This window comes from Thamnophis elegans, chromosome 6 (assembly GCF_009769535.1).
Source record: "Thamnophis elegans isolate rThaEle1 chromosome 6, rThaEle1.pri, whole genome shotgun sequence".
Taxonomy (NCBI): Eukaryota; Metazoa; Chordata; class Lepidosauria; order Squamata; family Colubridae; genus Thamnophis; species Thamnophis elegans.
The window spans coordinates 1,121,527-1,133,958 of NC_045546.1; the positions used below are offsets into that span (position 1 = coordinate 1,121,527).

At 51.1% G+C, this 12,432-nt stretch overlaps 1 protein-coding gene across 1 annotated transcript in view; it reads left to right on the forward strand.

The window, feature by feature from the left end:
* The window catches only part of STARD10 (StAR related lipid transfer domain containing 10), a 40,879-nt gene that overhangs the window by 21,583 nt on the left and 6,864 nt on the right, over positions 1–12,432 (forward strand). The window contains exons 2-5 of the mRNA XM_032219539.1: positions 1,345–1,492; positions 2,378–2,481; positions 8,252–8,369; positions 10,375–10,427. Of these exons, the coding sequence (XP_032075430.1) occupies positions 1,345–1,492; positions 2,378–2,481; positions 8,252–8,369; positions 10,375–10,427 (423 nt within the window). The remainder of the gene's footprint in view (positions 1–1,344; positions 1,493–2,377; positions 2,482–8,251; positions 8,370–10,374; positions 10,428–12,432) is intronic.

Consider the following 12,432-nt stretch of genomic DNA (forward strand, 5'->3'; position numbering starts at 1 on the left):
TAACAACAGGACGGTTAATTGTGCCCGTTAAATTGGGGACTCTGCATTTTGTCGTCTTCTGGCGAATGCACTGGACATTCACTGCAAAGGGCAGTGTGTTGGAGAAGGCAGGGCAAGGGGAAGATGCTGGGGGCATTGGGCCGGGGGTCCAGCTTCCATTATCTGTCAATTGGCTCGTCAGCTTCCTCCCATAATTGGGGCATACCAGGGGTTGTGACACTAAATAGATAGATAGATAGATAGATAGATAGATAGATAGATAGATAGATAGATAGATAGATAGATAGATATACAGATACAGATACAGATACAGATACAGATACAGATGTAGATATAGATATAGATATAGATATATAGATATATAGATATATACATTATGTTTTTATGCCTCCTTCCACACTGTGAGAGAGCAGGGCGGTTTCTAAATGAATAGATAAAAAATATATAAATAATGCATCTCTTCCTAAAGTATTTTTAACACGAAAAGCATCTCTGGATTTGCATATCAGCTTCCCTTTTCCTCCTCTTTGAAGGCAGGTTCTGCGTTTCTGGGAGGGAGGTTTTCCTTTCGTTATCTTAAGGAGTCATTAGCTGAAAAGGGCATCGTTAATCCTAATTGTTTGGCCGGAGGAAGAAGAGGAGGTTTTAGGAAGGGGAGGCTGGACCGGAAGGGCTGGGCCCAAACGCCAGAAATTGTCTTTCTGGATTCAGACCAGAGGAAGGCGCTTTGGGGCAATATAGGTAGTCCTCGACTTACAACAGCTTCATTTAGTGGCCATTCAGAATTGCAATGGCACTGAAAAAATGCGTGGCCATTTTTCACACTTATGACCGTTGCAGCATTCCCCAGGGTCATGCGATCAAAACCAGATACTTGGCAACCGACTCATATTTATGACGGTCAGGGTGTCCCGGAGTCACGTGATCCCCTTTGGCGACCTTCTGACCAGTGGGGAAGTCAGATTCACTTAACGATCACGTGACTCACTTTACAACTGCCGTGATTCACTTAACGGCTGTGACAAGGAAGGTCGTACAACGGGGCAAACTTACTTGAGAACCGTTGTGCTCCTTGAGAGAATTTCTGTGGTCCGTTTGTGGTCGCATATTTCACTTAGCAAAATGAATTTTGGGCTCCGTTGTGGTCGTAACTAGAGGACTGTGGCAAGAAAGGTCATACAGTGGGACAAAGCCAATGTCTCACTTAGCGATGGGAATTTTGGCCTCCGTTGTGGTCGTAAGTTGAGGCGGGCTAACCGCAGAGGGAGAGCCCTCCTGGGGGACGTAGCTGGGCTTACTCCTGCGTAAACCCACGGAGGTTCCTGATGTCCGGTCTCTCTCCAGTGCAGGATGGATTGCAAAGATGTCTCCGCAGAAACACTGTACGACGTCCTGCACGACATCGAGTACAGGAAGAAGTGGGACACCAACGTCATCGAGACCTTCGACATCGGCAAACTGACCGTCAACGCAGACGTGGGATACTACGCCTGTGAGAAAGGGGGGGTGGGCGGGAGGGGTGGGGGTGGGGGAAGGTGGGGCCAGATGGGTCCCAGAGGGAGGCTGAGCCATGGGGATTCGCTCCGGGAGGGGGGCCCCAGTGAGGGTTTCGGATTTGACACTTAGAGCAGCCAACTTCCTCATCCGATACAGGGGGTCTTCGATAGACCTTTCGTGACCCAGCTAGGGAACATCACCCGTGCTAGAAGGGAGTGGGGATTGCCCTCTGTTTACATACAGATGGCTTGTCCTATCAGTGTTGCCTCATCCAGGAACAACCAACTCAGACCACCAATCAAACAGTAAAGAACGGCCTCATCAAGGACATCCCCACCCCTGTTGACAGGGCCAGGTTCTGTATATAGACAGAGAGCCAACCCCTCTCCCCTACTGGCACTGATGAGGTTCCCTAGCTGGTCCATGAAACGCCTGCAAGAAAGCCACCAAGCTCCGAGAGCACCAAGGACCCCACAGTCTTCCTCCTCCTCCACCTCCCTCCCTCCTAGCACTGATGATGTTCCCTAGTTGGGTCATGAGACATTTTCAAGAAAGGCTCCACGCTCCGAGAGCAGCAAGGACCCCATAGGAGCCCAGGTGTTTGTTTATGCTAGATAAATTTCTGCGAAGGTGGCGGAAGGAGCCTGGCTCAAATGACCACAACCATTGAGGCTTGGCTCCATCAGAGTCCTGATTCTGCCCCCCCCCCCTAAAGTCTCCCAGGCGGTGGAATCATTCAAATCCCACCCTGGACATTCGGCTACCCAGAAGCGCCTTCCCGTCTGAAGCAGAAACTGGCCGCTGGGGGTGTCCGGCTGTTTGGAGCCCCCTGACTCATCTGGGTCCCCTTCTCTTCTCTCCTCCCCCCCTCCCCCGGCAGGGAAGTGTCCCAAACCCCTGAAGAACCGGGACGTTATCACGCTGCGCTCCTGGCTGCCGATGGGCAGTGACTACATCATCATGAACTATTCGGTCAAGCATCCTGTAGGTAACAAGGGTCTTCGGGGTGGGGGGGGTGGGCTGGGCTGGGGGGGGGCTGGGGAGGGCTGGGCTGGGGGGGGGGAGCGGGGCATTTGCTGGGCAGTCAGCGGGGTCACTAAAATCGGGATGGTTCTGTAGCACCACCTGTGTCCTTGGAGCTCTGGTGGGATGAGAGTCACCTGGGGAGGCAGGAGGAAGAGCTGTAGGCAAGGCAGGCAAGGGAGATCTTGGTCCCTAGAAGGAACGTCTGTGTCTGTGTGTCTGTGTGTCTGTGTGTCTGTGTGTGTGTGTGTGTGTGTGTGTGAAGGCTCTCAGAAGGGCCCCTTCCCATTTCTCTGGAAAGCCAAGGCAAGAGAGGAGAGAAATGCTTCCTGCTTCTTCATCGCCTTCTCCAAGACCTTCTCTATCTTCACCTCCATCTCCATCCATCTCCACTTTCATCTCCACCACAACCTCCATCTCGACCTCCATCTCCTCCACTTCCACCTCCACCTCTATCCCATCTCCACGTTCATCTCCAAGACCCTCTCATCTCCATCCCATCTCTACCTCCTCCACTTCCACCTCCAACCCATCTCCAAGGCCATCTCACCTCCACCTCCATCTCCTCCACTTCCACCTCCGCCTCCATCCCATCTCCAATTCCAAGACTATCTCCATCTCATCTCCATCCATCTCCACTTTCATCTCCACCACAACCTCCATCTTGACCTGCATCTCCTCCACTTCCACCTCCATCCCATCTCCACTTTCATCTCCAAGACCATCTCATCTCCATCCCATCTCCACCTCCACCTCCTCCACTTCCACCTCCATCCCATCTCCAAGACCATCTCACCTCCACCTCCATTTCCTCCACTTCCACCTCTGCCTCCATCCCATCTCCACTTTCATCTCCACGGCCATCTCATCTTCACCCCATCTCCAATTCCAGGACTATCTCCCTCTCCATCTCCATCTCCAATCCCTCCTCCCTCCACCTCATCTCCACTTTCCTCTGATAGGAAGGCCTGCCCAATTGGGACCAAGGAAGACTCCAGGTGAGAGCCAGTTTGGCCCAGCAGTTAAGGCACCTGGCTAGAAAGCAGGAGGCTGTGAGTTTATGTCCTGCCTTAGCTGGCTGGGGGACCTTGAGCCAATCACCAGGAGGCGGTGAGTTCGAGTTCTGCCTTGGGCACGATAGTCGGCTCCGAATCAGATACAGCCTTTAAGTAAGAACCATCCTGGACTGCATTGGGCCAAAAGGTATAGTTTACTAAAGGCCAAGCATATAGTAGAGAAAAGCCAGATCTGAGGTTCCCACACCAAGTTCCCCAAAAGAATTCCCCCCCCCCCCCCTTGCCAGCATCCTCTCCCCTCCTGCCCATTAGTCCTCGGTGGTCCAATCAAACTTGGTGTTGATGTTGCTGGAACGGTCCTCCTTGGTATGTGGCTACATTCCTCCCTGGGCAGTTGTCCTTGAATTCCAGTCTCCGGCGGCTACAGTGACCTCTGGGCTCCCCCCTCCCCTTCGGTCCCCCCCCCAGCAAAGGTGTAAGAATAATGTTCAGCCGCCCTTAGAAAAAGTTGCGATCAGCTGTCGCTTTCCACACTTGACTCCTCGTCTTCCGTCGCAGTTTCCTCGTCTTCGCTTGATGGTGGAGTTTCGCATGCCGCTGTATTGCGTTTGGCAGACGGTTTCCCTCGCCTCAGGGTTTTGGGGGTCGATGGCAGGCGAGGGCAGTCGCTCAGCCCATGGCCCTTCTCCATACACCGGACGCAACTGATCGGGCGTTGCCTGAAGCTGGGTCCCTGCCTGCCCAGTCCTGGGGTCCGGTCCTGTCGGTTGTACATCTCAGTCAGGTCAAAGTCCACCGTTTGGGCTAGGAGATACCACTCCTGGAGGGTTTTGGCTGGACCTCTGCGCAGGCAGACGAAAAGCACTTCTGGGTCCAAGCCTTGCTGGAAATACTCGAGGAGCATTTCTTCGCCCTTCCACCTGAGCTGATCGTGTAGAGAGCGGAACTCCTGGATGTAAGCGAGGGCTTCTCGGCCACCCTGCCTGATGGTTTGCAGTTTTATCATGAGCTTCCGATCGGCCAGGGGGTCCTTGAAGCGCTGTTCCAGGGTGGCCATGAACGCCTCGAAGTCATGCAGCTCCTTGGCCTGCTCCTCGTACAGGGTCACGGCCCAGTCGGCAGCCTCCCCGTACAGGACTCTTACTACGCAGTATACCTTGGCCTCGTCGTTGGGGAGAACGTCTGCGTATGTTGCCATGAAATCATATATGCGGAGGAACAACGGGCCCAACTGATTCAGGTCCCCGTTGAATTTCCCCTGTATCCGGAGTGACCCACGAGCACCTCTGGTCACCAGGGCGGCTCGGGCTGGGGGCAGGGCAGGGACCAGGAGGGCTGGGGCGGGCTGAGCTGTAGCCGTGGCTTGGTCCACTGGATCACGAAGCATTTGCTCTGCAAAACGCTCTCCAGACAAGCCAACTGCTCGCTCAACAGCCGTGGCTTGGTGGTCTCGTGGCTCGGCCCTCCGTGTTGGCTCGATGGTCACTTTGGGGTGCCAATCTCTGGTTCCAGGCCCTCGGGTGACCGTGGCTGCCTCTAGGGGCTCCTCCTCCCGTTGCCTGACTTCCAGGGACTGTCGAGGTCGCCCTCTCTCTGGGGACCCTTCGGGGCATGGGGGCCAAGGCCTCGCTTTCCATGTCAATGTCTTCCTCCGAGCGCCAAGGTCAGCCTGGCCACGGCAGGTTCTTCTCTGAGCTGACTGGGGTTCCACCTCCGCCGCCTCCCGCTTGGGAATCTCACCTGTGCCCTCTGGCCTCGACGTGGCTCCTTTTTCCATCTCCTCCTTTTCTCAGCCGGCTGCCACGGTCCCCACCGTAGAATAGTCCTCCAGGTGGATGGTGGCTCTGCCCTGCCTCGGCCTTTAAGTAAGACCGATCCTTGATACTGTTGGGTGTAAACGGCAGAGTTTTCAAGCAGAATGCAGCGTAGCAAAGCAAGGTTCCGGTGCCAAGTTCCCAAGCATAATTCCCCCTTGCCAGCATCCTCTCCCCCTGCCCGTCCCCCCCCCAATAGCCCTCGATTGTCCAATCCTTTTCAAATGAGGTGTTGATGTGGTTGGGACCCTCCTCCTTGGCATGCGGCCACATTCCTTCCTCGGCGGTTGTCCTTGAATACCAGTCTCCCGCCGATAAAGTGAACCCTGGGCTCCTACATACTCCCCCTCCCCTTCGGCTTCCCTCCCACCCACCCACCCACCCCTCATGCCGACGGGCAGGGAAGCAAAAGTGTGACCCAAATGTGAAGTTTTTTCCCCCATAAAGTTTTTTATTTTTTCCTTTCAAATAACATTCACAAATATACATTCTTATAGATACTATTAACACGGATCTATTAATTATTAACATTTATCACTATCTTCTTATAAACATAAAAAACACAGTTTGGGCCACTTTCTTGCCATCCCGTATCTCCATCTTATTTTGCAACAACCGTACTCCTTCCTCCTTCTCATCCTCCCTTCTTCTTTCCCCCACTCCTTCCTCTCCTCTCCTCCTTCTTTCCCTCTCTTCTACTATTACTTCCCTTCCCTTTCTTCCTCTGCTTTCCCCTTTCTTCCTTTCCCTCCTCCCCCTCCCTCCTTTCCGCTGTGGCCCTTGCTCATTTACTTTCTCTGATGGATTCTCGGGATGGCGTTCCGGAGAACCCAACCTTATATTTACAGAAACATAATTTTGCTCTGTAACATTTTACTTCCCAATAACAAATCCATGAAGTGGCCGTCCGGACAGGGTGCCTTTGGGCCAATCACCAGGAGACTAAGAGTTCTAGTTCCACCTTAGGCTAAGAAACCTGGCTGGCTGGGGGATTCTGGGGAGTTGAAGTCCACAGATCCTAAAAAATTGCAAAGATTGGAGACCCGGCTTTAGGATGCTTCCACGGTCTCTGTCTGTGAATGAAAGAAAAACGGGGATGATTAGAGCCCTGGAGACTAAAACATATGAAAAACGGTTGCAGGATTTGGGTTTGCCTAGAGAAATGGAGGATGAGGGGCAACATGATAGCAGCATTCCAATATTTGAGGGGCTGCCAGAAAGAAGTGGCGGGGTGAGAATATTATCCAAAGCACCAGAGGACAAGGAGCAATGGATGGAAACTAACCAAACAAATACAAACAGATTAAAAACTCATCAACAGCCGCAACAAATTTGAGTGGGGCTGGGAACTCATCAGCCCCAGGTCTGCCGGAACAGCCAGGTTTTAACGGCTTTGCGGAAAGCCTGAAGGGTGGTGAGGGTCCGAATCTCCACGGGGAGATCGTTCCAGAGGGCCGGAGCAGCCACAGAGAAGGCCCTCTCCCGGTGGGTCGACAATCGACACTGGATAGTTGATGGAATCCGGAGGAGACCTAGTCTGTGGGATCTAATCGGTCTGTTGGAGGTAATTGGCAGCAGGCGGTCTCTCAAGTACCCAGGTCCAATACCATGAAGGGCTTTAAAAGTAATGACTAGCACCTTGAAGCGGGTCCAGAGACTAATGGGTAGCCAGTGCAGCTCGCGGAGGATAGGTGTAACGTGGGTGTACCGAGGTGCACCCACAATCGCTCGCGCGGCTGCGTTCTGGACGAGCTGAAGTCTCCGAATGCTCTTCAAGGGCTGCCCCATGTAGAGCGCATTGCCGTAGTCCAGTCTTGAGGTCACAAGGGCGTGAGTGACTGTTCTGAGTGCCTCCCGGTTCAGGTAGGGACGCAATTGGTGCACCAGGCGAACCTGGGCAAATGTCCTCCTGGTCACAGCCGACAAATGATGCTCTAAGGTCAGCTGTGGGTCCAGGAGGACTCCCACATTGCGAACCCTGCCTGAGGGGCGTAAAATTTCACCCCCCAGCCTGAGAGATGGAGTACAAGGAGAAACTTCCTCCTAACAGTGAGGATGATTCACCAGTGGAACAGAAGTTGCCACCAGAAGTTGTGAATGCTCCAACACTGGAGGTTTTTAAGGAGAGATTGAACAGCCATGAAATGATATGGAACAGCAACTGCTGACTGATTTTTGACACATGGCACTTAAGTGCTGGAAGCTGCTAGCATTAAAGCTGTGGTGTAAGTTTGAAAATGGATCTATATATCACCAAGGATTTTTTTTTAAACCCTCTCCAAAGTCCCATAAAAAAAACAACCGCAGCCTATAGTAGTTAATGGTGGTCCTTCCCATTTTATGACCTCAGTTTCCCCTTTCCTTCTCTTCATGGCCACCAAAAAAATACACCATCACTAGTTTGCATTCATTGTGTTAGAAGTAAATTTGATGAACCCTACCGAGCTGTGAAATTTTCCAGATCTGCATTTTAGTAGCATTGTATATTTGTTGAATATCATGATAACACAGAACTAATTTTTAAGCTCTTGGCAGTTTTATTTCTTCTGAGATTATCTTCAGAACTCTACCCAGGAACTAACTTTAGAAAGGCCGACGGTTCAAGCATCAAAACTAAACTAAATAAAAGAAAACTTAAGGAATAGCATTGGGTTTGGTAGGTCTATGCTGACTTGAGTTGACGGAAAAAATTAAACCAACCAAATAAATAAATATGTTTTTAAGCGTTCCATTTTCCTGTGCTTTTAATAACTATAGCGTCTCCTGCTTGAGTGAGATGGGGGGGGGGGTCAGACTAGAAGACCTCCAAGGTCCCTCCCAGGTCTTTTCTGATTGAAATCAGTGCACAGCTCATGTCAGGGCCAGGGAGTTAAACTTTTCCATGGGGGGGTCTCGTTTCAGAAATACCCCCCGCGGAAGGACATGGTTAGAGCCGTCTCCATCCAAACAGGCTACCTGATCCAGGGGAAAGGAGCCAAGAACTGCAGCCTCACCTACCTGGCTCAGGTGGATCCCAAAGGTAAGGTTACGCCCTCCCACCGTGCGCCAAGGGAGGCGCTGCAGCTGGTTGGCCAAAGGTGCAGCAGGGCCCCCTGGGAAGCTGTGATGGCAAAGGTTTCTGCAGGGAATCCTTGACTTAACACCCTTCCGTTAGGGGGACCGTTTGAAGCCCTGGGAAAAGTGGAGGATGGGCAGTTCTCACACTTACGGCCGCTGCAGCATCCCCGTGGTCACAAGATCAGAATTCAGAGGGTTGGGTCACTGGTTCATATTTATGACGGCCGCAGAGTCCCTGGGATCCCCTCTGACGACATTCCGACGGGCCAAGCCACTTAACAGCCACGTGGCTAACTTTAAAAAAAAACAACACAACGATTCGCTTAACAACTGGCAAGAAAAGTCGTAAAACGGGGCAAACTCACTTAAGAACGGTCTTGCTTGTCCACTGGATTTCCCCCTCCCCCAAAAAACGGTTTTTTTTAATCTCATCCATACAACTGCGAATATCCATTCTCAAAAGTTATTATTAACATTGTGTATTAGCAATTTTAAATATTTCTATAATCGAAATCGCTTTGCTTGCCATCCCATATGGCTGTTTTATTTTACCACAAACCTGCTTTTCTTTCCTTTCCTCCCTCCCTACCTCCTTCTCTACTTTCTTCTCTCCTCCTCTTTCCCTTTTCTTCTTCCCCTCCCCCTCCCCCACTCCTCTCCTCTTCTTCCCCTTCCTGCCCTCTCTCCTACTCCTCCTACCCCTCCTTATCTTCCTCTCCTTTCCTCTTTCTTCTTTCCCTCTCCTTTCCTCTCTTCTCCACATAATTTTGGCTTGTCCACGGAATTTTTGTGGTCCATTCCGGTCGTTCATTTCACTTAGCAAAATACATTTTGGTCATAACTCGAGGACTACCTATATAGTTCACAACGGAGCCCAAAATTTCTGCTCCTAAGCAAGGCAGGGGTCCAATGAGTTGTGCCTCATTTCACAACCCTTTTTTGCCGTAGTCGTTAACTGAATCAATGCAGTTGTTAAGTGATTCATGTCATTAAGCGAATCTGCCTTCCTCCGTTGGCTTTGCTTTCCAGAGGCTGCCTGGAACGGTTCCAAGTGGCGACCCCATGACCCCAGGACAGTGCAACTGCCATAAATACAAGTAGTCCTCAATTTATGACCAAACTGAGCCCAACATTTCCGTGGCTTAGGAAGAAAGTTGTTAAGTGAGTTTCACTCCAGTTTACGGCCTTTCTCCCCACAGTCGTTAAGCGAACCGCTGCAGTGGTTAAGTTAGTAACACAGTCGTTAAGTGAATCTGGCTTCCCCATTGACTTTGCTTGTCTGAAGGCCACAAAATATGGTCATGTGATTCCCGGGGACACACTGTGACCGTCATAAATATGAAACCAGTTGCCGACTGACTAAATTTTGATCACGGGGCCATGGGGATTCTGCAATAAGTCAATTTTTTGCAGTGCCGTTGTAACTTTGAGACATCGCTAAGTGAATGGCTATAAACCGAGGACCACCCAGAATCCCATCAGTCGATGCCAGTTGATTCCCGAAAGGGAGACCGTCTGTGTTTCCAATCGCATAAATAAATCAATAGCTACTACTACCTTCCACAGATTCCGGCTGGAGCCGACACGCAATCGCTTTGCGGCGTCAAATATTGATGGTTTGTGCGGCTTCCAAACTCCCTGACAATGATTGTGACCCCCGGGGATGCTGCAGCGGTCATAAGTGTGAACAATGGAACGATCACTTCTTTTCAGTGCCTTTGTAACTTCTGAACGAACTTGTAAGTTCGTTGTAAGTTGAGGACTGCCTATATATGTCACAAGCTGGGTTGGGGGGGTCTCCCTCCTGCTTCAGGTTCGGAGTGGGCGTCTCAGGTGTTGCAAAGGTGTGGGCGTGTGGGTGCACCTGCACAAAATCCCCAGGGGTGTGTGTGTCCGTTCTGCACATCGTTTGGAGCCGCCTGAGTCAGCTGCGCCGTGACGAATATTTTGGTTTTTCTCCATTGCAGGCTCTTTGCCAAAGTGGGTAGTGAATAAGTCTTCCCAATTCCTGGCTCCCAAGGTAAGCTGGGATCCCTTTTTCTCTTCTTCCTGCATTTGCCTGGCTCACCTGGGCTCACGGGGGGGCCAGGACTGTTGCAGGGGACATGTCCAGGGAGACTCTCAGCCATCCAGCCCCCAAAGATGCTTTGTTTCCCAAAAGTTCAGTTCACTTTATTTGTATGCCGCCCTTTTCCCTGGGGGGACTCAGGGCGGCTCACAGTTCAAAAAGGGGGGGGGGAAGGACAAACAATTTACAACATAAAAACATTACATCATTTAAGAACTCAACAGTCATACAATTCGAGTAGGGGTTAGAGTCTTTAACCCCAGGCCAGCCGGGATAGCCAGATTTTAAGTGCGGCGCGGAAGGTCTGGAGGGTGGTGAGGGTCCGGATCTCCACGGGGAGTTCATTCCAGAGGGTCGGAGCAGCCACCGAGAAGGCCCTCCTCCGGGTAGCTGGGTTTTTTTTCTTGAAGAGGTTTCGCTTCTCATCCAAGCAGCTCCAGAACTTCTCCAGAACTGCAGAAGCTTCTTGGGCGAGAAGCGAAAAATCCTGTTGTCTTTTGGAAAAGCACCTTTGGGAATCAGTGGGAGACGCCCCTTGGCTAAGGAGATAGCAATAGCAATAGCAGTTAGACTTATATACCGCTTCATAGGGCTTTCAGCCCTCTCTAAGCGGTTTACAGAGTCAGCATATCGCCCCCCACAGTCTGGGTCCTCATTTCACCCACCTCGGAAGGATGGAAGGCTGAGTCAACCTTGAGCCGGTGAGATTAGAACCGCCGAACTGCAGATAACAGTCAGCTGAAGTGGCCTGCAGTGCTGCACCCTAACCACTGCGCCACCTCGGCTCTTCTATGATGATCCAAGCGCAGCTCCATCTTCATCCACTCACTATTAGGAAGATTAAAATCATAATATTCATAGCTTGGGGTTGAACCGTGGGCTCCTTGGTGCTCTCTGAGATGGGTGGTGTTCTTGGCAAACGTTTCATGGCCCAACTAGGGAGCATCATCAGTGCTTGGAGGGAATGGGATTTGCAGAGGAGGAGGAGGAGGAGGAGGAGGAGGAGGACTGTGGGGTCCTTGGGGCTCTCTGAACTTGGTGGTTTTATTGCAGGCATTTCATGACCCAACTATGTAATGTCATTAGTGCTATAAGGGAGGAGGAGGACTGTGGAATCCTTGGCATTCTCAGAGCTGGGTTGTTCTATTGCAGACGTTTCAAGACCCAACCAGGGAACATCACCAGTGCTAGAAGAGTATGGGTATTTGCAAGGAGAAAGAGGAGAAGGAAGGGAAGAGGAGGGAATGAGAAAGAGAAGGAGTGGAGGAGAAAGAAGAAGAAGAGGAAGGAGGAGAAAAAATAGAAGAAGGAAAAGGAGGACTGTGAGGTCCTTGGTAGTCTCTGAGCTTGCTGGCTTTTTTTGCAGATGTTTCATGGCCCAGCTAGGAAACATCATCAGTGCTAGAAGGGAATGGGGTTTGTGGAGAGGAGGAGGAGGAGGAGGAGGAAGAAGAAGAAGATTATGGGGTCCTTGTTGCTCTCAGAGCTTGATGGTTTCCTTGCAGACATTTTATGGCCCAACTAGGGAACATCATCAGCGCTAGGAGGAGTGGGGTTTGTGGAGAGGAGGAGGAGGAGGAGGAGGAGGAGGAAGATGATTATGGGGTCCTTGATGCTCTCTGAGCTTGCTGGTTTTCTTCTAGACATTTCATGACCCAAGTAGGGAACATCATCAGTGCTACAGAATGTGGGGTTTGCTCCCTGTTATGCAGTGTAGCTTGTCCTGGCAGGGCTGCTTAAGAAAATGTTTAATAGAGGTTTTTAAAAAAGGGGTTCTTCTTGTTGGTTTATGGCAGTGGTTCCCAAACTTGGCAACTTTTAAGACTTGTGGACTTCAACTCCCAGAATTCTCCAGCCAGCTCTGCTGGAACCACTGGTTTATGGGATGAGATAGTGAGGGTAAGAGACAATTGGACTTCAGAGGTGATTTAAATTTTGAAAAGCGCTGTTTCTCCAC